Source organism: Caloenas nicobarica, chromosome 1 (genome assembly GCF_036013445.1).
Source record: "Caloenas nicobarica isolate bCalNic1 chromosome 1, bCalNic1.hap1, whole genome shotgun sequence".
Lineage (NCBI taxonomy): Eukaryota > Metazoa > Chordata > Aves > Columbiformes > Columbidae > Caloenas > Caloenas nicobarica.
In genome coordinates this window covers 90,257,136-90,283,249 of record NC_088245.1, presented here as the reverse complement: position 1 = coordinate 90,283,249, position 26,114 = coordinate 90,257,136, and the positions used below count along the sequence as shown (strand labels likewise).

At 40.2% G+C, this 26,114-nt stretch overlaps 1 protein-coding gene across 3 annotated transcripts in view; it reads right to left on the bottom strand.

The window, feature by feature from the left end:
- GSK3B (glycogen synthase kinase 3 beta) overlaps nucleotides 1–26,114 on the bottom strand; it is a 158,900-nt gene that overhangs the window by 72,787 nt on the left and 59,999 nt on the right. For all 3 annotated transcript variants that reach the window (XM_065631626.1, XM_065631608.1, XM_065631617.1), the window contains exon 3: nucleotides 844–927. In XM_065631626.1, coding sequence (XP_065487698.1) covers nucleotides 844–927 — 84 coding nt within the window. The remainder of the gene's footprint in view (nucleotides 1–843; nucleotides 928–26,114) is intronic.

The window sequence follows — 26,114 nt, the reverse complement described above, 5'->3', positions numbered from 1 at the left end:
AGTTTGCAAGGTCATCTAGCCCATTTCCCCACCTCAAAACTTAGGTTAACTCCAACATGGACCAGAAAGACACTTTTTTTTTTTTACTTCATGAACGACCCTGCTTTAAGCATGAGGTTGGACTACATGTCATCTTGAGGTCCACTTCATCCTGAATTTTCCTATGATTTGCAAAATGCTGATATGTACACACGGAAGCTGTTATAAATTCACGTTCAAACAAAACCTTGTAATGTCTTTTTAAAAAAAGCCAAGGAACTTTTATAACTAGACTGAAAGAAAACACAAATGACAGTGTCTACTTCTTGAGACTTATTAAATTCAGCTATTTGCACCTTCTGGAGCAGAAGCGTTCTGACAAATGCTACAATCATGTGCTCATACATTATTCTTTCCTCTGGACTCTGAAACTCGGCCTGTATGCGGAACAGATGCCCAAGGAAGGAGGACAAACATACGAAGACTGGGTCTGGGAAAAGTCAAAGTGTTTTAAATCTAGAATGCTTAACACTGAATCCTAGGAAACGTATCCGCACATATAGAAAGGTAGTTCTAGAATGTGCAAATGAAACTTGGCTGTGCTTCACTAAATGAAGAAAGAGATAGTGTGTATCCGAATCTGTTGCACTATTGTGCTAGTAGTCATAACACTACCCCCGTTATGGACCACACACTTCCATGCTGAAAATGATCTGCTCCAACACGATCTGTTGGGCACCACTATAACATTTTTCTCAATGTTATCACGTCTACCATCTTCACAATCTTGCCTCTAGAAATTCAAACAGTTCAGTTATACCCCAGATGGCTACCAGGAGACATCTCATTGTTTTTCATTCTTACCTTCTCTCCACTAGAGTAGAAGAAATAACGCAATCGGACAATGTTACAATGATCCAACTTTCTCATAATCTGGAGCTCTCGGTTCTGAAACAAGAGAAAGCCAAACAATCAGGAAAATTATTTTCTTGCAAAGTTAGAGGACTGTAATGAACACTTTAATACACACATACACGGGCTGACTAACCTAAGAAACAAAAGAACAGTTGAAGTTGGAAAGAGGCATCAGCTTTCACGCATTTATTAGTCTTTTTCCGCATCACTTTACCACTGAGAAAATCAACATCTTTGAGTACATTTTCCCTCTAAAATAAAGGTCCACAAATCCATTACAGATTCCAAAAATTACCTACCTACATTTCCAAAGTTTCAGCAGTTAAAGGCAAGAAGGCATCAACTTTCCATTTTTATATTCTTATCTTACAACAATACACTGTATCAGCCTGAATGGTTGGAAGCCTATGCCCCTTGAATACTGTAAAAATAATGTAAACAATGTAAAAGTAAAGATTTCTACCTACATGCCTACACTCTTCAACACCGCAAAAGACATTTGTGACAGAAGATCATTTCCTCTACCATTCTCTTTGCAATACCAACAAAAAGTACCCAAAATGGAGTAGGCATCTCAGTTCCCACTTGTGTTCAACCAAGGTTTAACTAGGTTTAGGCAGATAGATTAATTTATATCAACCTGAAAAAGCCATTAAAATCAGTTCATTACATGCGTGATAAACTGGGGACTCCACTGCAATATCCATTGTAACTGAGCCCTAAACAAATGAGGGATCTTATAGCCTAACAGATAAAAATGAGTGAAATGTTGAATTGCAGATACGAATGAAAACAAGCAAGTAAAATTAGCACAACTATGTTTGTTATACTTCATTCCACAGCTGTTGCTACAATACTCACTTTCTCCTATGGTCACATTTACACATCACTGTTTTTCCTTCAATTACTATACAATCTGCAGCTTCAAAAACATAAGGTATACCAATTTTTACTTGGATCATGGCATTGCTAATCATGCATCCTAACTAGCTAGGACCAACACACTAGACTAATACACTGGTCCTACTAGCATCATTAACTCTGGCCAACTGCAGGAATATTTGGGAAGAAAATTCTTTAGCCGCTACACATTTTCACGCTTAAATGCACAAAGCTAATACCTACTTTGTGCAGTGCTGCTGTTGAAATAAGGGTTTCATATTCTACTTATCAGAGGGCCGCGTACGATCCTTATCACTGTGATTAAAGCTTAAGGAACTCTGCAAGAACCACTCAGAGCTTCTAATGTGAACATGGCTATGAACTCCACTTTTAATTTCTCTAAGCCATGTACTCTTATAAAAAAGAGGTGTTAGATAGGATGCAGTTTCATTAATCCTATCATCCCTGCCACCCGCTGACTGAAAAAATACTTCAGTATTAGCCAGCTCTTTACAAACACGAGTGACATCTCACACAATTATCAGTTGGCAATTACCCAGCCAGTAGTTAAGGAGAAAGCAAGTCATTCCCTGAGCCTGCCCAGCTTCTGAACAGATTAAGGCCTAAGTCTGTTAGGTGCACACCAAGACAGGCCTATTCTATCCTGAAAGATGAAGAGAGAAAGTAAGAGAAAGCAGGGAGAGACCTTAGAGGTTTTCACGTATCTCCTGAAACCCCATTGAGTGAATTTGTGAAAGAGAAATACAGGCTTTATCACATGACATCGTCAACCCACCTCACAGAGAAGAACATTGTCCTAGTAGCAACAGTAGCTCAAATTTTCTCCACTTATTCATTCTTTATTAACGCTGTCAAAAACAAGTCAATTTTGAGCGTTACAGCTGGGGTTCCTGTGACTTATGCACAGTTCAGACTTCAGACCAAGAGAAAGAGCTCATCCTCTTGTGGGGTCCAAACTGTGTCCCACTGCCAGCTCAGTGGCATCTCCCTGGGCCAGACTTCAACTAGCGAGCCCAAGTACAGATGGCTCTAGATCCCATCGGTCACTGAAACATCAATTATGACAAGAGACTAACTTCTCCAGTTGGCTTTTACAGCGTTTAACAGGGCTACAAGGACTGAACCTAACACCGCCGCTTCCAGCATCTCAACCAAATTCAACTAGCAATTCGCAGCACAACATAAGGCAAGTAATTTCTTCCTCCTTTTCTTCCACTGGCTGCGAGATGGGAATAATACCTTTTATCTCATGGAATCAGTGGAAGAAACATTGAACACACTAAGCATTAATGTGCATATATTATTTTGGCAATATCTCTACTAGCTCCTTAAAATATCCACGTATACTCTAAGTCAGGTTATTGCTTCATGTTCTTTACATAGTATGCATATGCCGATTGGATACACTGGAAAAAAAAATATCAGAAGTCATTCTAACACTGCGCTGAAGTTATATTTATCCTCTGGTATCTCATCCTGGCACAAGTACAGTTTGTGCCCACTTTGATGGATGCCTTCCACTCTGATCCATCTCCTTGGGCTCTCGGCCTGGCCATCTGCTGCAGCTGCACAAACAGCGCTGCAAAGGTGCTAATATCAGGGATAACGCAGATTCCACTTACACAGTAACCTATATCTTGCATCATGTGACTAGACAGAAAGAAACAAATTCACACTGTCACCTTAGTCAAATAGTCACCTCAGCCACCTTACAACCAAGCTGACTTCTAATCACCTCTCCCAGGGGGAGTTAAAACTGGAAATACTCGAACAGTTGCAAGCTTGAACTGGATGTGGTGGGAGAACAGCTACTGATGCTCACGTAACAGCCTGATGCTTTAAAGAATTCATTTATTCTCATATGAATACTTCAAGTAGTCTCACTTTACCATGTATTTCTTTGTACACAATCTTAAATAAATAACAGCCTTTTCACTTTATAATGTGAGATACTAATTACCAGTGCACAAATGCACTCAGGGAAGAAAAAAAAAAAGAAATTATCTGCTTATAAGAAGGAAACCTTCATTGAAGTTAACAACGAAACAATGACAGATGTCCTACACCAAGTATAAGAGAGAAAATGCATGTTTAAATACAATGCAAACTAAAACCATTTCAAAACATGCTGATGGGAAAGGCTGACAGTGCATGATCTAAATACAGGGTGGACGAAAACATAAAACCCATGCCTATCCTTAACTCATCATTATTGTCTTCCAAAAGACATGGATGAAAAGACAAAGACTCAAAGAGGAAGTTGTTTTTCTTTCCCGTTCTCCCACCCATTCGTGTGAAGAGAATGGTTTAGTTTTCTTACTGAATGAGAGTACTGGGCACTGAAGAAAGCAACACCCTTCAGTGCCAGCCTTGCCACAGAAGAGGCCCCGGCAGACTTTTGTCCACACCGAAACACAGAGCTCTTGCAGCACGTGTTCCCTCGAGAAGCCGCAAACCAACAGGACTATGAACAGATTACTCAGCAAACTTCTGTTGCAATTTGCTTTCTTTACCTAACATAGATTTCTCTATCGAGAAGGCACAGGGCTGCAGACCCACAGCTTCAGAGGACTGCTTCATAACCAGTGCACTTGAACCCTTCACTAACTACTGAAGCAAGCCCAACATGACAAAACTCTGTTCATCACCTCTGAAGACATATTTTTTAGCCCAGACTGCCTGTATCTGCTCATTATATTGAAGAAATCTGGTTGCTCATCAAGGTTAAAGATTGCCGAGACAACATCAGATTTGTAACTTAAAAACACAGCCAAAAAAGCTCATGGACGAAGACTCATGTCATCTCTCCCAAGTTACAACCCCAGTTCTTCGTAACTGTGCTAATGCTGCACTTGACACAAAACCAAAGCAAGATAATTTCTGCCTCACTACCGTAATCTGCTATTACAGACTAAGATAACCATCACTCTCACCCCCTCCCCTCCCCTCCTCATATAGAGATTTCTAGTGCTATGTCAGTTTTCATTCATGTGACACCTAACCTGGATCTTCACCTTTTCTTCCCTCCCTTCTTTCCCCCACTCTTTTTACAAGAGGGGATGAAATGACTGGATCATCAGAGATGATGCCTTACGGACTTGCAGCTTCCTGAACTGAACCAGAGCAAATGAAGGTGGAAGGTCTTGTACAGCTCACGTCAGCACACCACTGTCAATACATACCCAATGAAGTGTAGAAGTATCACTTGGATCCAGTTCAAAACATAATTCCTCAGAGCTTCCTGAACCAAAGGGTATGCTGAGTTTTACTTTTCTTTTTTTTCTTCCAATATGCCCGTTTAAAGTCTCAACAAGGTTCTTTGAGGATTATAGTCAAAGCAGATGAAACGGGAGAAATTAGAAATTTGTATTTTTGCCTTGTGTCACACCACGGGCATACCCTCATTCTTGTGAGCAGGTAAGATTGCATGTCTTGTCCTTTTAAGAGAGGATATCTTTCTGATGGAAAGGCAGGGACAAGCTACCAATCTATTCCAACAAGTAACTTCAGCAACAGTCTTCTCACTTAAAACAAGCAAGGCCAGCAACTAAAGTTAATTCTCAGTTTTGTCCTTTTTGAACTTATTTTTATTCTTCTTGGGGTAATACCTTCAAATGCTGAAGCTCAGTATCTCACATTCTTATATCAGGTTAAAAAAGCAGAAAATGGATGGTGATTATCACATGAACTCTGGCATTATAGATGGATGGAAGCAAAAGTAAATCCAAATTTCTCAGTATACCCGATCCTTCTTCTCTTGCACGTGTCATGTTTACTGTTTCCTGAAGGCAGTGATGAAGCAGCAGGATTTTTTCCTCCCCCCTGCTTCCTTCCACTTGAACAGCCTGAATGACTAGTCACCTCCCCTCACCTTCACTTGCTGCTCTGCTGAGCCTGCACAGAGAACAGGCCTAGCCTGAGACTCTAAGAGATTTAAAGCATTTTCACACAGGAGGAAGAAAACTCTTTATCCTGAACATCTCCTGGCCACAAGGAAAAGGCTGGACTCCAAGCACAGGGCAGCAGACGTGCTGACAAAGGTCTTTCCATCTGATCCTAGCCAGCTATGCTCCATGCCTTGTAGAGAAAGCTGCTTGCACAACATTTGAGCCGCACCTCCTAGGCTCAGCTTTGTAAAATGAATAGAGACAAAACACTCCAGACCACAGAGGAAGCCATCATACTCACCATAAGCTGCCTGTGGTACAGAAAAAAAGCACCTGACAGGTTACAAAGGGGTAGTAGGATCACCAAGATCAGCATATCTTCACTAATATAATTACTAAAGCTCCAATCCTAGTATGTCTGGTTTATCCTAAGCTTAGTGGAACAGACTGCAAAATAAAAGCTGTACCACATTTTCTCTAAAAAATCCTGAAGCTGCCTGACCCATTCCTCCAAAGGTGGATTTCAACCACCACCCGTCACAAGGCTACTTTTAACGCTGTCTTACTGTCAGAAAAAGTATTACAGGAATTATTATATGGCTCACAGAACTAACTGCCTTTCACAGATATATGATTATTCAGGCACTTTACAGAATAAAGGCTAATTCCTACATTCTTCTGTATTTGCCCCAAGCTATCACTGAAACAAATCAGTGCTTGGAGGAAAAAGTGCAAAAGGGGCTTAATTACAGATGCCTGGCCTGGGAATCTGCCCATACCAGGCATCAACAGCTAGCCACCCATGAAAAGTTCATTTTGTAGGCAAGCAATTTCAACCAGAGATAAATGTCAACTGGGATCACAGTTTTCATCATTTACATTTGATGCATGGATTAAGACAAAGCCCCAGTCTCCTCCTCCTGCCAGTCACAGCATATTTCCAACACCAGCAGATCTACAGTTGGGAACATTCTAATTTTTAGCACACCTGTTAGTCTCAAACTCATACAATCATGACCTTTAATCCAGAAATACAGGACAATACCAACAAACAAATACTGTTTAATAAATGTCTGTACCTATGACATACCAATAGCTTTAATGTCACAACAACCACCACCCAGTTAGTGCTGGTCCATCGATGATTGTTAAATACTTGTACCCCAGCAGGCCTAACACACAGGTCAGAAAGTCCAGATATCGTGTCCTGCTCCAACCTCTACCAATGTGTAACATATGCATGTGCACTGAAGCAACTTTGAAGGTTAGCATTTGTCAAAGCACTTCTATCATCCAAAAAGTCCTGGAGACATAGATACAATACTAATTAATACATTGTTAACATTCAGGGCTTCCCTAAGAGGGGGAAAAAAATACATATAATCTGCATCAGCACTTGACAGTACAAATATAAAATTTCTGCTTTAAATACTCATACCCCCACCCTTTCCTTGCAACCCTTCCTGCAATTCATAGGAATGTCAACGCACATAACAAGGGAAAACCCAAATGCCAAGTACCTATACGACATGAGAATAATGAGCTCACATGCTCTGTGCCACGCAAGCAGGATAAGTGCAGGAAGCTGACAGGGGGTCCAAGATACAGAATGCTTGTACATGCATTTCTGTGCGACCTAGTGAATTGCAGTTGCATCATGCTGTTTTACTGTGTAACTAAAAACCAATGCAAAGGCTCCAGTCCAGCTTCGTTTTGCTACCAAACTTCCCATTACTTGTAATCATGTGAAAATCTGATAATTAAGATCCCAAAGCAACAAATGGTGGAGACACACAGCAGGGCTGCACCACAAAATGTTTCCAAAATGCTGGCCTGTGAACACCCAGAAAGAATCAGAGGTGCAAACCGCCTGCGTCAGCCGTATTCTAGCCAAAATTTATTACTGAGCACAGCGACCTTCAGCCCTGGCACAGGTACAGATCAGGACAAAAAGCATCTGCTCCAAACACGGCAGCAGGCAGGACCTGCCTGAAGAGGCCAGTGGGCAGAAGGTGCTGGGCTGGAGCTGGTGTCAGGCCAGAGCAGGCCAAAGGCACAGGGTCCAGGCAAGTGTAGGTGGGGCCACCAGTGCACTCCCAACCTGCACACCCGTGATTTATGACAGCTCGACTGAAATTAAAGAGCAGACAGGGGCAGCAAGAGGAAAGAAAAAAGTGCTTAATCTAAAGCTCTAAAATAATGAGTGAAACAAAAAGTCACAGAGATACCACAAATGTGGGCTAGACTTCATTAATCCCTTAAGAACTAGACAGATTTGAACCCCAACCATGCAGTAATGAGTGAGCTGACAGAAAGGTGTACTGGATGAAAATACAAGATACCAACACACATCTTTTTTCCACCCTGTTCATTCTTTTTACTGTATTACTGCCCCTCAAAAATTCAGGCATTATATCCCTTCTCATGAAGGGACCATGTGCTTTCAACTTCCTAACTCTTCCCCTAGAGAGTCCGCAATGGCAAGTGCCATATTATGTCATCTCCTGCTTGCTCTTGCCAATGCAGGAGACAGTCCCTAAACAGAAAACTTGAGCTTCATACAGCTATTACACACAGTTTCCTATAACTGGAGGCAGAAATGGCTTGCGTTCTTAAAAGAACATACAGCAAGCCTCAGTCTCTTGGGAGAAGAAAAATTCTGACTCTTCTTTCATTTCTTCCCTGTATCCCAGCAGTTAATTGAAGATTGGAAGCCAAATTCCTTGTTAGCTCATTGCTGCCTCTTTGAATGGAAGTGGAGTTTGAGAGCCTCTTGGAGAACTAATACCATCTCTAAATTCCTGCCAGCTCAGGAAGCTCGAGACTAAACTTGGAATGCAAATTGATTTCCAGCATCATGTCACTTCCAGAACACAACCTGAAATTTGCTTAATCATCTTCCAGTGGTTGTTTCAAATATTGCAATCTGATGAATAGCTCAGTTCTACAGCATCCACTGTGCTCTGCCAGCATCAAGTCTAGATGCAGTAGGAAATACAGTGTACCCAAGATAAAAGTTAGAAAAACAGAACTAGGACAAACTCAGAGAGATGGTTCAAGACAACACTGAAATAAAGTGCAGGAAGGAGAATTGAAAGGAAAAGTATTTGCTAAGAGGCAGCCCTATGCTTTCAGAGATAATAGCCTTTCTTTTTCAGAAGTAGCACAGAGGATCTCTGTTGAAAAACTCTTACAGTAAAAATAATTTTCCTTTCATAGAAACAGCAGATGGATTTTTTCCTCATGTTTTGAGATTTTTAACTCTTCAACTAGGAAGAAGAAAGTATAAGTACACCTATAACATCAGTCCTCAGGGAATCTGCAACATCCATAGAAACTTACACCTGCAATCACAAGGGGAACAGGTTGCAATTAATCTATTAATCAAGTAAGTTCCAATCTCCTACAGGCACAAGACATTTGCTGTGCTGCTAATCACTATGTTATTAAACATTAATGAAATGCTTTATTACTCTTGGCCTTCTCTTCTTATATATGATGCAGCAGGTGTTTCATGCAGACAGATTTCAAGGGACTTAAAAAACAAAAATAACTTCTCTTCGCCCTCAAAATGAGTATTTATTTATTTAGGGAACAGGTAGTGCTGCCTCCAATGTTTATTCTTCCTTTGTCTCAGGACTATTGCTATGTAAACAAGAAGACATCTGATGCTAGAAGTCATTGGAGGGCTTTAATTTCAATCCAAATGAAAATTTCTAACTACCTAAAACCTTAGAGGAAACATCCAAGCGAGAAGGACACAAGAAACTGAAATGACAGGTGAAGGCTGAGCTGGGAGCAAAAGGGGAGTAGAACTGGAAGCGGAATTAGCTGCCTGAAGATTATTATTTGCCAAGCAGAATTAAATATTTCAGAAGTACGAGTCTTAATAATGAGCTCCCAGATGACCGAGCTTTTAAAAGGTTAAGCATTCCCTGCTGAATTAGAGGGAGACTGGGCAGCTCCTCTGGGGGTGGGGGAACAGGAGAGGAAGTCGGCTCAAGTCCAGCAGTGAAGTTACAACATGGACCTGCACTCCATACCTTATGTACATATGCAATAAGCCCTTCTCCCCAAATTCCTGGTGTGTTCCCCACCCCCTGGTTTAGTAAGTTTGTCGTGAGCAAATACCAGCATTTATTAGTTACTGCTATAATTTAAAACCACCACATGTGAATACCAGGTCTGAGATACGTCTAAGATAATAAATACCCTACCAAATTTCAGATGACAGCCATACACGTATAAGAACATCTCACTCATTCTTCATCGTTTTCTATATAAAAACAATTCAAGCTTCCACGGATACATATATTCATATTGAAAGGCAGCAGCACATTCTTTCAGTAGCTGCAAAATAATTTCACCATTTGACCTTTGCTGGATACAAGAAATCTATCCTACACTTGAAAGGGAAAGCCAACTATGTCAAAGTACAACTCCACCATAAGCTACTAGAAGAGCCAGTGTTCGAGTTTGATAAAACAGGTTATCAGACTTCTTCCTTGAGGGTTTTTTTTCCTTAGTCAGCACTAGTGCTTTTCAAACACTGTCCCATTTTTCAATAAATCATTTCCTTAGGCTAAAGAGTGTCACAGCACTGAAATGAAAATATTAGGAAATCTTCACATTCACTTCTAGCCTAAATTGCCCCAAAAGAAAGAATAGAGAGGAGTCATTTTTAGCTATTATTTGCATAGCAAAGCACAGTTTTTATGACAAATTTTGAAAGCAGAGACACAGCACTATGGTTAGATTCACCACTTAGTCACAGTAAAAAGTAATAGGGATTCCCAAAATAAAGGAGCAGAGAGAAATGATTTCATATGTCAAGTGAGTACCACAAATCCGAAGTGGCACATGTTAACCACATTTCAAAAGCTGACACTACTACCTGATGGGCTTCCAAGCCCAGAGTTTCCCAAGGGCCAAGTCCAGCTGGGCCAACATAGGTCAGGGGCAACTTAAGCCCTGTGAAGCTCAGCCATTCTTCCCCCAACATCTGCAAAGATCTAAGACTGTTATTGACTCAGTTACTCCCTTCTCTGACTGGGATTGGACAGCTTCGAGTTTAAGCATACCCCAGGGTGTCACAACAAATGCCTTAGGAATATGTTGCAATGACAGTCAGCCTCCAGGCCTTGATTCACGAACAGCAGCAGCTAAAACTTGCAGGGCAGAGGTAGCTATCCATACCCAGCTCCCCACCCCACCCTTCCCCTCCCAGGTGCTGCTGTCCCTGCAGCTAGGACATCTGGGTGGCTCATCAGATACCACCCGATTCACCAGCTTGCCAAACAAAGCACATAGCTTACAAGGAACAGAGTTCAACACATATGCTAGGTTGCAAACAGTGTTAGTTCAAGAGCTTTGAAGCTTCTGCTGCAGGGGCAGTGAGCACAACAGCCAAGGCATCTGCCACCACCCGCAAGTTGCCTCTTCAGCTCTTTCAAGCGTCCGCTCAGTGGCTTCACTGTCAGATATCTGGGCACAACTACAGAGTTGATGCTAGAGCAGCAAGTTTTCAGAAAAGGAAAAACAAAAAGCTGAAGTCATAGCTGGGAACTTGGGCAGTAGTGACACTGTCACTGTAAAAGAGAGGGGTAGCTTCAGGAGCACCCTAGCTTCCACCTTGCCTCCAGCATAAAATGAGAACTTGCACATAATGCTGTAGCAAGTAAACAGAAGGAGAAATGGTGAAATCAAGGGACTCAGGGAACAAAGACAACTTGGTCATACCACTCATCTTGGCACCACATCACCCAATAGTTCGACAGCAGCCATCAACAGATTCTTCCAAGGCTGGCTCAAAAAAGCTTAGTTCCTTGTCATCTGGAACCCTAAAACCTAATGATAAAGAAGTGTAACCTCTCTTACTGAACCTGTAAACAATTTTCAAAAATGCATTTGTAAAACATAAGAGACTCAATGACTTTGTGACATTGTATACAAGTCAATCACATAAATTATGTCAGAAATCTTTTCCTATGTCGCCTGCCACCTTTTAAATCGACTATACATTCTTTGTGTTTAACCTACAGTACTAGACAAGATTCTTGTAAGGTAACTTCACTAAAACACCCACTGTTAATAGCAGTGCAAGTCACAAAAACTTTCACTGACCTGGCCATTAACTTTGCACTACAAGATCTTATTTTCCATAGTTTAAGGAAGTCTCTCACTGCATACATCACACAAAACAGACATGCTGTCGGTAGTGAAAGCAGATTTGTTTTTAGGACCTTTGTCTCATTTGTTAAAAAAGGGAGAGCTCTACAGCAGGAGAAGGTGAAGAACTGCAGAAATGGCAAGAACTGCCTTCTCTCAGTCATAGCACTTTATAATGCTGTATTGTGAAAAATGGGCTTGAACCTACCACTAGGACATAGGACAGTCCACATTAACATGTTTATTCAGGAAGCTGTTACATCTGTTTTACTCTGCCCAGCTCAGTATTGTGTGATCAAATGTAAGTAAGAGGTCAATGGGACCACTGATGCTTATTACACCTGTCAAAAAGCCAAAATTGGCCTCTTCTGTCCTGTACCCACTACGTAAACAGGTGAAAAAAAAAAAAAAACACCAACAGTGTCTGAACTTTAGAAGTCACATAGGAGATGGAATGTGAGATAACCAAGACAGACAGGCACCTGTCCTGGCCCAAGGTATCTTGCAACCACCACCGGCAGTGAGACGAGATTGGCTTGTCTAGGCAAGCCGAGAGTCCCCTGGCATGCTAGCTTATTTCTCATCCGTTACCCTGCTTGTCCTCTCTGAGCATGAAATTTTATTGGCACCAAACTGAAACTATGCAAAATCAGGTAGAAAGTATGCAGTTTTGACTAGATGTAAGATGTATTTCTGCTGTGTGTTCAAAAAGCTAGATATATCCAGAGGTACAAGGAACATGGAAATTGGTAGTATGCAGCTGCCAAACAAGCAAGGCCCATCATTCTCCCCAGATTAAGTTTCTAAAGGACTCTGACTAAGCCCATGGAAAAGTTAGTATCCCCTCAACACTTGGTGGCTTCCAGTGAAACCAAAAACCTTTTAAGGACTACTATACCACCTTCAAGATCACAATGCTCCACAAGGGATGTACTGCGATTCACTTCACATGAAAGTCCTTGCTGTCGTAGAAATGGTAAAGTATACCATTGCCAAAATTTATTCACACACAAATTTTTAAACCATCAACCTGTGGCTACCCAAAGCAATCAAGATAATCACAAATAATGGTTTCTAGACCCAAATACAATAACGTAGCTCTATGCTAAAGCTTTTTTCCTCAAAACTCTAACTCTCTGCTTGATAAGTTTTCTTTCCTGACCTGATATTAAAGGGTATGAAAACCGGCAATCCCTATTTCTTCCCAGTATTTGCTTGGTTTCTGAGAAACATACATTAGAACAACCAAGGCATTAACAATTAGATTAGTAACAGCAAAAATTAGTTCATGCCCCCTTAAAGCAAACAAGACCTACCTCTCACCTTTATCAAACATAGCACCCTTCATCAGACTAGAAGTTAGGGCCTACCTTCTTCAACCTCTCTTAAAACTAGGGATTAGGTATTATTTAATACTTCCATGAGAAATCACAAAGGCACTGAATTAAATTTGAATCAGCACCTCCTATGAGTTACCTGTCTATGGCAAGTCTTTACTGCATACAGAAAACACTGTAGAGCTTTCCTAAGCAGTACAGCATCTAAGAGGAGGCGCACAAGTTTGAACATTTTTCTAAAAAAAACAGATGCCTTAAAAAACAGCCTAAAACACTTGTCCATGTGAAGGGACAGAACCTGCACAAGATCGTCTCTTGTTATAGTCTCCACCTCAGCTAAGTATTACAGCTTTATTCCACAACCAGAGATAACTGAGAAGGGCTGCTGCTCAAGAAGACAAACTCAGTGGGTCAAAGCACATGTGAATCAAGATGGGTTCTAGGCTAGTTCTGAGGAGCTGAATTTTTTCCTGTGTTGAAACAAACCAACAAAAGCTTAAAGACAAGTTAAATATAAGTGCTCTACTACCCATTTCCAAACAGAATGTTTTCTATTGTCATCTTTATGAGCTTGAAAAAAATAAACTTGTTCCATAATGTTTTATGTGTACTTCTCCTGAACATTTAAAAATACAATCCCTAACTTTTTCTCTTCACATTGAAAAAATTACAGAACTCCCCCAAAATGACTACAAGCAAATGGAAACATAACAGGTCGCAATATCCCTCTAAAATTTTGTTTTACTGTATTTCATGGACTATTTATAATTGTGTACTTAGAAGTGGGGATGCAAGATATGAAACCTATTATCCCAGTAAGCAATAATTTAATCCAGTTTTAAGCAATGGAGGGTATCTTGTACTTCACGATACCTTATGTCATGGAGCTGAAGTTGCTAGAAGTTGGTGCTCAAGAAAGAGCAGGTTATAGAAGAGCCTCTGGTTATAAGAAGTGAAGAGAACAAGGATCGAATGCCAGCAGCTTCATTTCTGTAACAACCCAGAGTTAGTCCCTGCAGATCAACATCAACAGCCCCAGCAGCAAGGTTTGCAATATCGCTCCTTGTAGTGACAGCAGATACAGCTTTTAGTGGGAAAGCTCTCAGGATAACCCCTACTTGACAGGAACGTTGAGCAGCAACGCACTCACTGAAAAGGCAAAGAAATACTATCAGCTGCCTCGTATTTCCACAGGATTGTGCTTTCTGAGTTGAATTCATTCTTGCCCCACCTCTAAACAGTCAACAATGCTTTTCCACATGTTGTTGATACCAAGCTCTACGCAAATGGTGCCGAGACTCTGTTGCATTCAAAAAGTGGACAGTAAGAAATAATGAAGAGGTACTTGCCACTGAGGATGTGGTACTGCCTGCTTATGTAGGCAACACAGTACCTCTCCCTACACATTCTAGTGTTTACTGCACACAAGGTTAGATTAAGACAGAGCCACCACATCTTGAGTTATATTGGCATTCAGGAAAATTTAATTCAAAAAACTGGTAAAGTGAATCACTTAAAACTTCCAGACTTCAGTTGGACAGATGAATTCAGAAGGGTCTCAGCTGAATTTAATTCCCTTTGAAAGCACATCATCTACTCAAGAAGTCACCTACAGATTCATTATCCACAAGCAGATCCATGCAGACAAGCCAGTAGGACAGGATGCCACAGCCTAGAGCTCCACTGGGAAGGGACTTTCTGGTACCACCTGCACACAACACTGTGCATTTGTGCCGGGTACAGGCTGTTCCCACTAGCAAGGCGGACCCTTTCCAAGAGATACACATCAGGTTAGCTCCAAATGAGTCCTTGCACTGTTTATCCTTCCTGCTAATTGATGGCCTTCTTAGTGCCACAGAAATTGCTCAATGAGTACAGTGACTCTGTTATGCCTCCAACACTCCAGGCAACCCCCAACTTGCCCTAGTTTTCTTATGTCTCATATTACTTTCTTGTCCTACTAGACCTGTTAGCCCTATGTGAAAGTAGATAACGTTTATGCTTATTATGCACAGTTACAAAAGCTGAGTCATTGCCTATCAGGAAATCTATTATATTATCTGCAAACCATGTCCTTTTTTGCCCTTTCCCAAGTTATGTTGACTTTCCAGAAAAAAAAATAGAAATATGCATTGTACTGAGTTCTTGACTATTTGCTCTGGCTCTTCAAAAACACTACCTCTAATCACCTACTGTGGTTTCCAGCACACTGGGGAAAGAGCATTTCTATTTCATGTCCTCTCATACTGCTGCTTTTTGCAGGTATCTAGATTACAAAGTGAATAGCGTTAATAACATCAGTGTACCCAAAGAAGTCTCAGGTCTCACAGACAGGCAATTTTAGTACAGGTTACTGTGACGCTGTACTAACAGAAGAATCTAACTTAGAATGAATATAGCATCTTTTTTTAATACAGAATTTCTAATGTCATTGCCTCAACTAAAAATCATCAACTTTTACTACCTTCTAATTCTGTAAAACAGAAGTGTTCACTATTTATGAAGTATGCCCAGTAGAGCACCATAAAGCGCTTATTTTTAGGAATTCTTCAGAAATCTGTACTCACCTCAGATCTCCTGCTCTACATCCTGTTTCTCCCTGTCAGACTTCACCTGAGCAACTGTGTGAGCACAATTCAATGTCAGAAAAAAAAACAAGTGCATCTGTGTAAGACACTGAACTGAATCTTCCTACCATTCCCTAGCCCCTGCACTGCATTTTGGAGCAACAAACTCCAAAGTGCTCATTTCCACACTTACTACTAATTCCCATGCTAGTCAGCAACATATCTTTTTAAACTTTCCTCTGTTATTTACCAGTAAACCCAAACTTTTCCACTAAAGTGCCTTACTGGGTTCACACAGGCAACATGAATGTCCGCTATGAACTTTTTTTTTTTTTTAAGGAAAAAAAAAGGAAAGCAAAAGTCCTCCTCTGTACAGTTGCAGTAGGAACAACTCAACCAGGAGACAGCACGGCTGGGAGCTCCGGAAGAAGTCTGCATGCCCTGCCACAACAGCGAGATAAGTTGCACTGTTCCATTTCAGGGACTAAGTAGCCTGCAGAAAATGATTTCATTTATAAACAATCAACATGCTCGCACTATTACACTATCTGGTATAAATGAGATGCCTGTGTTCAAGCCCAAAAAGCTTAGTACAACCTTTATGACTCATGCGTCTGGTGACATTAAACTAAGATGAACACACAAAGGCCTGCAAACTCTGTCTGATAAGCAGATCCTCAGACAAATCTCCAAATGAAGAAGACAGAAGCAAATGGATCTTTAAGAGACATGAAGTCAAACGCTCTGTCTTCATCCTCATTTGATAAAATTTAGAGGGGAAAATAAGGAGGGAAATACACTCTAGCTGTCTGTCACAGATGCCTTTTGAATTAAAAAGAAATATCAAAATTAGATCCAGCTGTTCTTTACATATGCATTGTTATGCTTCAATGACTCAGACTGGATGTTTTTATTTTGACTAGTTATCTTAGGACTGAGTAGTCTAATTACCATGGCTGGGCTTTCAAAAGAACATCACAAATGAAGAGGTGGAATGAGCACCTTTGTTGAGCCTGCAACAATCAGACTAGGCTTCAGATTTTAAAAGAACTACATAATATAGATATGTATAGTCTGTGTATTTGCATCATGACACATAAGAACCTCCACTACTAATACCAGTTCACTATACCAGGCACTACATAAACAAAAACCGACCCTTAAAAAAGCAGACTGCATTCTATTTAGTTAGAAGCTCATAACATATTTTAAAATATGATAAACACCACATCTCACATCTCACCCTAAAGAAGCAAAACTGGATTTCGACTGGGTCCCTTCCTTACTCCTGTCCAAAAAACCAGTACAAATGCATGAGGACCTCTGTACTGAGAATTCTTTGCATTTTAAAACAGGTACAAGATAAATACCAAAGCATCAGGCATTTTAATTGTAATTTTCCTTAGTGAAGTAAGTTTCTCATTATCTTTCCAGAAATATTTTTTATTTTGTATTATTACATGATAGAACTCCTACAAGTCTCCTCAAAGAAAATCATATTCAGTTTTACTTCCTGCAGTAGATCATGTAAGAGTCAAGACCATCCAACAAAACCTCACTGTCTCCATTATCCTTAGTCTTGAATACCAAAATGCTAAATTTCACTGCATAACGCCCACAGAAATTGTGAGGGAATGACCTATGTCAAACAAAGACAAAACAAGCTTTTCTCAAAAAGAGAGGAATGTAATATAGCAGAAAAGTAATTCTTTGTATTGTGCAGGCTAAAAATAATTCTGTTTGTCACTCATGTCTCACCTTCTCAGTCATCCCAGGGACCAGGAAGTATCCAAGCCACAGGAAAAACCAGTAGTGTCGCTAATTCTAGAATATGCCCAACAGTCTGAAGTGCCTCTGTCTCTACACTATAGATGCTTGACAAACATTTAGAGTAGCTTCCTTTCATTATTTTCACATATGGTGTTACTACTTTTCAGAGCAGCAACGGGCAGTGCATATTGCCTTTATCAGCAAAGGAAACAATCATCAAATACATGGCTCTCAAAGCTTTGAAAACTTCCCAGAAGGAGCAAGCCAGTTGGTTCTAAAATGTCAGGTCTACGGAAGAAAACGAAGTGGCAAACAAAAATTATTCTTATTTCCCCATTTCCTTAAATCTTCCTCATTTTATTTGATGAATTTGAGTTGCCCCTCTTCAAGGATGAACCAGGAATTAAAAACAGCAGCTCATTTATAAGGTTTTAAACAAACTTGAAAGGGCTGAGCCACAGGACAGTGCCAGAGGGCACAGCACAGCTGTCTTGGTGACACATGAACAAAGATTTGTCCCCTCTCTTTGCTTCAGGAAGCCTCCATTGAGCAGCATGTGGATCTCTTCTGTCCTTCTGTCTCACATTTCATCAGTTATCCCTTCGTTCCCCTCAAGTGTGTAGTTACCACAACAGAATGTTTTTAATAAATAACGAATATCGAGTTCACAAGGGACACACAGCTTGCCACTGCCTGATTTAGCAGCCAAGTTTTCTAAAGAGAAAAAAACAAACAAACAAAAAACAACAAATAAACAAACAAAAAACCCCCCACAAACCTGTGTTCACCAGCAAAAATGGAAGCCAAAGCATTTGATGCCATATTCCGATCATGCTCTAAGAAGGGTGTATTGCACCAAAGATAATTTAACCAAGTAACAATGAAATAAGCAAGTGAGAGCCACCGGTATGTAATGTTGCCAGATGTAAAAAGTGCTTATGCTAAATCTTCCATAGCCAGACAATCTCATGCTGTGGGACTTCTAAAAGAGAATACACAATGGTCCAAGAAAAAGCCTTGAAGTAGCTGCACGCACCAAACATCCTAGTAGTCTCAAAAGCACCATTTTTATCTCAACATGCATCAGCTAATCTTCTATTTATACCCTACACAATACTTTTCTCCCTAACTGGGAGACAGGCGTAGGAGGTTCCCACTGGGACGTCATTTCCACCCAACATCCCCTTTAATACCCAAGCTCTATACAGCAGCAGTGTTATCTGGCTCTCAAGAGCATTAGACATGCCTACTCTCTGCCTGTTCATCTTAGCTAGAACTGCAAGATGTAAAAAAAAAAAGAAAACAATCTAGCTTAGAATTCATGTATAACCTCACACAGCAGAGTATCACTAAATCCCTGAGCTTCATAAGGACTTCAAGAATTTTACTGTGACTTTTCTCTTTTTAAACGACCAAGTTCAGGCTGCATTCACAAAACAAAGAGTGGCCTCCAATTCTCCACTTCCAACAGGTTGTGCACTTATAGAAAGGCTACTCTGTTGCCACATTAAAAGCGTTACCAGTGGCAGCCATTAAATACTTTATTTTTAAATAAGAATGAGAAAAGCAAAATCTGTTCAAGGAGTCTGTAACTCACCAGTCTCAGATATATCCAATGTGAGGATATATTTTCAGGGAAGCAAAGATATATATTCTTCATGGTAATGCTCCCGAAATGTTACTACAGATCTTTCCATAAAACAACACGTCCACACTTTTCACAACTGCTTTTAAACACCAGCATGGTACCCCCAAAATTGAAGAATGTTCAAGTTAGCTTTCACCTCGGTTGCACAGTCCTATGAATGAACCATGTGTGCCATGAACAAGGCTCCCTCTAAGCAGGTGTGACCCAAAGTAAAAGTTCGATTTGCAAATGTGAACAATAAAGGAGGTTATCCCTACCACATGCAGAATTATTGTTTTTCTATGCCTGTCCTTCTCAAGCACTTAAGCAAAGTAGAAAAGTCAGAGGAAAGGAAAGTGTCTTTTAAAAACAGAACCTAATGTGACCAAGACCAGAAATTCTACATTTTCAATTGTACTCACATAGCTATAGTATGCTGCCGATACGTGGTTACAGCTATTTATGTGCTTTAAACTACACATTTACATAACTTAATGTGTTTGGAATTCTTCTAAACTGTAATGTTCACTTTGAATGTCACGATCTCAGAATAGCATCACTACAATGTTATTCTTTTTTAACCTCTGCATCTCAAAGTGGTCTCCAGTTAAATTTAGGAATATATATATTTTTTTCATGGAATGTATTTAAATACATGTATTTAGTGAACACCAGGCATATGAACTCACTTCCTTTAGTGGATGTGAGACACAACAGGGAAAAAAACAAATCATTATTACAGCAGCTTTATGAATTATGTGGACCAGTGGGGCAAAAGACTTTTAAAAAAAATATCTTAAGATTCTTTCTGTTGGTCAGCAGATATACGTAGTACAGATAGGCTGAATTTTAGTCTCAAGTTATACACTACAAGTGGAAGAGAAGAGAGAAAGTTGGCCGCAAACAAGTATTGTGTTTTAAAATTCTGTCTTTGTTTCTAGTCTAGGGAGTACCACAGAAAAAAAACTCATGGAAACAGAAAAGCCCAAAATTCAAAATAAATGTAATCCATGGGATGGAGGGCGGGGGGGGGGGGGGGGGGGCGGGCAGGGTGTGGAAATAACGCACACCACACACACCTCAAGGGCTCTTTAGACTCCTCCCTTTTCACAGAACACATTCTTACAGCAGGTACTTCCCTAACATGAGCTTCCACACGGCAACATGTGGAAACACATTTCTACATGCACAGGCAGCCATATCTGCAGATGAAGAGCACTTCTTCCTCTTCCTCAGGCCAATCACAGCTGGATTACGCTGCATTCCCTGGGCAGTAATTTTCAGTCCAACTCCCCAGCTAATAAAGTAAACTGAAGTCAATGCCCTTAATACAAACTCCAGTTCATCTCCACATGCCAAACTGAAGACCTATTTTGCATAAACATCTATTATGGACCCAATCCATTTTTCAGATTAGAAAACATCTGTGGAAACAGTCATAACGCAACTACAGATAATAATATCATGTAGACTAACATAATACAGAGCAAAGAAGATGCTTCTTAGCTCTCTTAGATGTCTTCTAGGCCACAAAAGCACATCCAGTGAGGCTTCAGCTAATGGAAACAGCACACTGCTTACTTCAAAGACTGCCAAAAGCAAGGGTACAAACAGATTTTTGGTTCGCTAGCAACTCAATGTTTGCAAAAATTGGAAAATAGGATGGCATGCAAGGTTGTGAGTGAGAATTCAGATATGTACTCAGTCTCTTTGCTGTGCCATAGACAGGCACTGCAACTGCAATTGCAGCCAAATGACAGAATTGGCTCTGATAAGCTAACTTTCAGAAGATTAAGTACTGCTACAAAAAATGCTGTTATCTTGGTAAACATCTCTGATAATCTGGCTAAACTAAGAGGGACCAAAGCTACAAATTTGGCCTCTGTACAAGAGTTAAATCACAGACTTGAAGAAACTCTCTGGAAGTAGCCCTCCAGCCCTTTAGAAGATGGAAAAATATCCTCAATACAAGCCCAGGCATCTCCCATTCTGCAAATCACATCTGACAGCCCCAGTCTTTAAGAGCTGCTGCATCCCCTCAGATGGGGGTAGGTAGGACTACAGGGATAGTTTTGAAAAGGCTTTGAGTCAGGCTCAATTATCTTCCTTCTGCTAGTTTTACAAAAGTTCGTAATATTTGCTAAGGTCACTGGACAATACTTTCAGCCTTCCTTCCCCACTTGTGAAACAAACACAAGCCATCACATTAAAGTAGGCAAAAGACAGATCTGTTGTTCTGGGTCCTCTTTCCAGCTATTTAACAATAAAATTAAGGCATCCTTTTTAAGGGTGCCACCTCCATAATGGTCTTATGAACAGTGATTCACTATTCCTCAGATCTTCAAAGTAGCTAAGATGTGCAACACCTCAAAGACTTAAAAGAAAGGTGCTTAAATGTTATTATTGCTCATCCTTATGTCTCTCCTTTGTGACTTTTTATCCCATGGATGCTTCCAACTCAACTGAGATTGGGTAAATAAAAAAAATATATTCTTTTGAGAGAAAGCCTTACAGATGAGTGTTTGAATATTCAATGATCCTTAGATATGAGAGCACTCCGCTAGCTCACAGAAAGAGATTAAATGAAAGTGCAGTCCCTAGTTCAGTGGAAACCTATGCAGACAAGAGGTCAGAGAAAGATGAGCAGGTCCAAACTCTACACTGTATTCCAGGCTTAAAATGCTGACTTGAGATTCAGACAGTGTTCATTCTAAACTTCTGTGATAACTTCCAATTCCTTCTCTAGCTTCACTCAGACACTGTGTCCTTGAAAAGGTCTACAGCTCAGATACAAAGACCAAGGAAGTCAGACTATCTACAGCCCCAGCTTACAGACTGCAATAAAGATTTGGTTTAAGTCTTATTTCTATGAGGTTACTAAGTAGATTCCTCCTCAAAACAGATCAGCTACAGTAACAGTGACAGTGACCTTAGTAGACTGAAGCCTCCTGAAAACACAGCCTTTTTTTCAATATAATGCTGCTATCTGCTGTATCTTAAACAGCCAAGGATAACTGAGAGCCAAGAAATAAATCAGGGAGGGCCAGCCAAGACTGGAACTAATTAAACCCAATTTGAAGTCAGACTCTCATAGCGGTCTGTTAACCACTGAGATTCTGAGAACAAAAGATCTATATTTCATCAGTCAAGAGGTTCACAGTTTTTGTAGGTGCATGTTTACAGAATGACACCTCCAACCACAAGCAGAGACACACAACCTATTAAGAAAATTGGGTCAAATAAATTGTTGAATGCTTTAAACAGAAAAGTCTCTTGAAAAGTTAACAGAACTTAAGAACCTAAACACCTAGTTGTTTTCCAATGGGAATTCTTCCTTGTGGCTTTACATTTTTCATGTGAGCTGCTACAATCAAAGTTGCTGAAATTAAGTTAGCACAAACAGCAGATATGGGCTACTTTGAAAAGATATTTTTATACTTAGCAGCTTGATATATTTGAAGCAGGAACTGAAGGAAAGCTGTTGCTCTTTCAGAAGCATTTTAAACAGCTCACAGAAGTACACATACCCAGCAGAGAAAGAGAAACCAGAACCTCAACACAGACTTATTTTTCCATCCTGCTGTTTTAGGGGTTTTTAAAGCTTGTATTAACACTGAGATTTTACATACTAAAAAAAAAAAAAAAGGGGGGCGGGGGTGGACAATACATATGGTCACAACATATATTCCTTCCATAGCTAAAAGAATACTGCCTACTACTCAGTGGCCTTGGCTTTATCAACACAGGGCTTCTTGTTTACAGACAATCAGGGCCCTACTTTGACATACTCTCACACTCCAGAAGATCTGCCTATTTAAATACTTCAGGCACCTAAGCCATGGGCACACACAGTTGGATTGCTAAACCTAGATAGTCCCTGAATGATGTGACAGATTGGATGGCATGAATGGTTCTCGTTACAGAATTTGGCTTTCTCTTGCTGCACACTTCAGGTCTACGTGAGCCATTAACAAGAAATGTGATGCCCAATCCAGATTGTCTGAAAATGTGTGGGATTATTAAGAACTCTCTTCATCATTTAGATGGCAACAGCCTAGCTCTAAAGCAGAAACATTAAGTACTGCAATTCAGATATGAAGCATTTATTCTCAGTCAGCTGAGAAATATTTCTAGCAATTCACACATTGATTCCAACAGGATTTCTTAAGAATGGGCATGGAATGATAGAAGCAACAAAAACTAAACTATTTCCTATTTGTGCTAACATACCTGCTTGCTTAGTATTGCTTTTTGCAGAATTAGACAGCAACATGACTGACTCTTCATCTGCAGAATATCCCAACAAACATGCCAACAAAAGCAGTGCAAGAAAATTTCTGCTACCACTTATTTTTTTTTTCCAAGCATCACAATTAGGCTGTGTCAGTTAAAGGCCTGCACAGATGCATGTATGAAAATAATTGAAAATATTATTTAGAATTTAACTGCACCTATCTTTACCAGTGCTTTGCATGAGGACCTATTCTTACGTATCTGTGGGACAGCAGCAGAAACACAATATAGACCTGTGAAAGCTGGGACATAATCTTCAGGAAATTTTGCCATATGAATGGATTTTTACCTCAAAAACTTGTGTATAGCTGTCTTACAACCATTTTTTGAAGAGAAACATCTCTTATTCTTGTTAAACTTTTAACTGAAAAAAACCAAAGAAAATACACCCTCTATATCGACTAAAGACAAATTCAGTGATCCCACAGATGAACAATAAACAGCATGTAGTTTGTGAACTACTCACTTAAGTATCATGTAATTGTCCAAAATTACATTACTTAAATTCCTCACACTTAATATGGAGATCTAGCTTAATGAAGGCAGAAGAACTGCAAACCAAAATTAAGCATAAACCTCTATATGTTATTTATACCCCTCATCCATTTGTCTCCATACCTAGTGTACCAATACTCTTGCTCTAGGTAACACTGAACTCTACACATACCCAGAACACGTTGGAGACCCTGTTTAAAATACAGCCATGCAGGACCTGCACTGGCAAGCTGAAGAACCAATCAACTGCAGCAAGGGAGTAGAAAGAAGTAGGAACATTGCAAACTACCCCTACCATCACAGAAACTGTAATATTCAACTCTTTAGCAAAGACTTTACGCTCACTTGATTCTGGCATAAACCAATGCTGCTTCTGCTTCAGTGGAGAAACTTGTCACAGTAACAGGGGGAAGAAAAAATTCCAGCCTTCAATCTTGCTTTAAATCTGGATAAAAGTATCTCAACTTCTTGGCAGAGATCTAAAAACTGGCAACTGTGGTGCATTTTCCAGATCTTCACAATAAATTCCCTCCAGATTCACAAAATGCAGAAGGAGCCTCTCTTGGGACTTCCTAAAGTTTCCAAATTGTGCCCTTTAAGTTTCAACACTTCCTGCTGGCTTTTCTAAAAGCATTTCTTTTTAAGAAGTAAATCGCAACAAAGGAATTATACTGTGTGCACCAATATAAATCCGTCAGGATATAGAGATAAGCAGGCCCCAGCTTGAAGCACACAGCTGAAAGTTTTGTTCACGATTTATACTTCAGGAAGCAACTTCTATGCATTACTTTGCTCTTGTTGCTTCACCACCACCAGGACCAGTGCAGACAGGTATTACTGCTCTCTTCCCTCAGAAGTTGGTAAAGTTGATTTAAACCGAAACAAGCTACTGCCACCTTTGGCTGTCTGCAGTAGGGTCTTCCTCATCATTGCCAAAGCAGGGCTATATTATACATTCATGAGAGGGAAGCAGCAGCAAATTTCTTAAGGAACTCCACTCACCAGGGCTTGGATCTAGACTCAAGCAGCCGTGCAGGGCTGGCAACAGCCCAGCAAAGCTGCAGACATCTCAGTGCTCAGAACAGAGGAGTTGGTCCGCTCCTGTGTTGCAATCAAACTGTACGGCTGACATACGTTCCGAGTTCCCTGTTTAACTGGTAAAGTATCTGGTCCTGCCTTTACAATCCAGATCAGACGTTCCCAAAGAGTAGCACCCTCTGAAGTAATTGTATGCTATTCTTGATATAAGATACGTCTCTAGCTTCCAAATCCATCTAGGCAGAGGCTTTCATCCAGCCTGCAGGAATTTACACCTCCTGCCAACAGAACATGCACTTCCAGCTCAGAATGTGAAAAGAAAGGGAAGACTAAACTGATGAATGACAGGAAATACTAGGGAGCTGAGACCAAAGGTAGATGATGATGTGCAGCTGGGATACATGTTTGGCATAAGAACATGAAAAAAACGCCTAACTTGAATGCTACTGCAGATGTGACCTATATAAATTATAAATTTTAAATTACTGCTCTCTACCTGTAAATCTACACATGCACTTGCTATTAATTCCACCTAGTTTAAGGGCACTGGATTTTCTCAGCTATGTCATCATACATAGGGAAGTAGTTCAGAGTCCAAACTGCAAACACCCTACTTAGCTTTTTAGTTTAGCTTTTTTCCTTAAACAAAGATGTCACATCTTTTCAAATTGCTTAAAGGAACACTTCAAAATAAAAAGATATACAGCTAGATAACAAAATGCCATCGAATCAACTACTGAAACAAAAACTTGTATTTTATTCTAGATGCCTAGTACAGATTTATATAAAAAATTAAGACGTCACAAACTATTAGTATCTGATGGGCAGGAACTAAAATGCTCAGCTAAATTTTCATTTTGACAGGCTACACAACCTCAAAGTCATGAGGAATGACAAAGAAATCAAAGATTTTGGTCTAAAGTAGTAGCTGACATCCACCAAGCATGACATGGTAATGGAAATGTCCTGGCCTTCCCCCTGAAACTATGCAATGGAATGAGACCAAAAAGCTCTTTAAAGTGTGACTAGGTTTAGAGCTTCCCTTATTCCTCTATCGCTTCTGTTGTTTTAAAATAATCCACTCTTACATCTTATTGCATGCCTCCCTAGTACTAATTGCCTTTAACACATAATA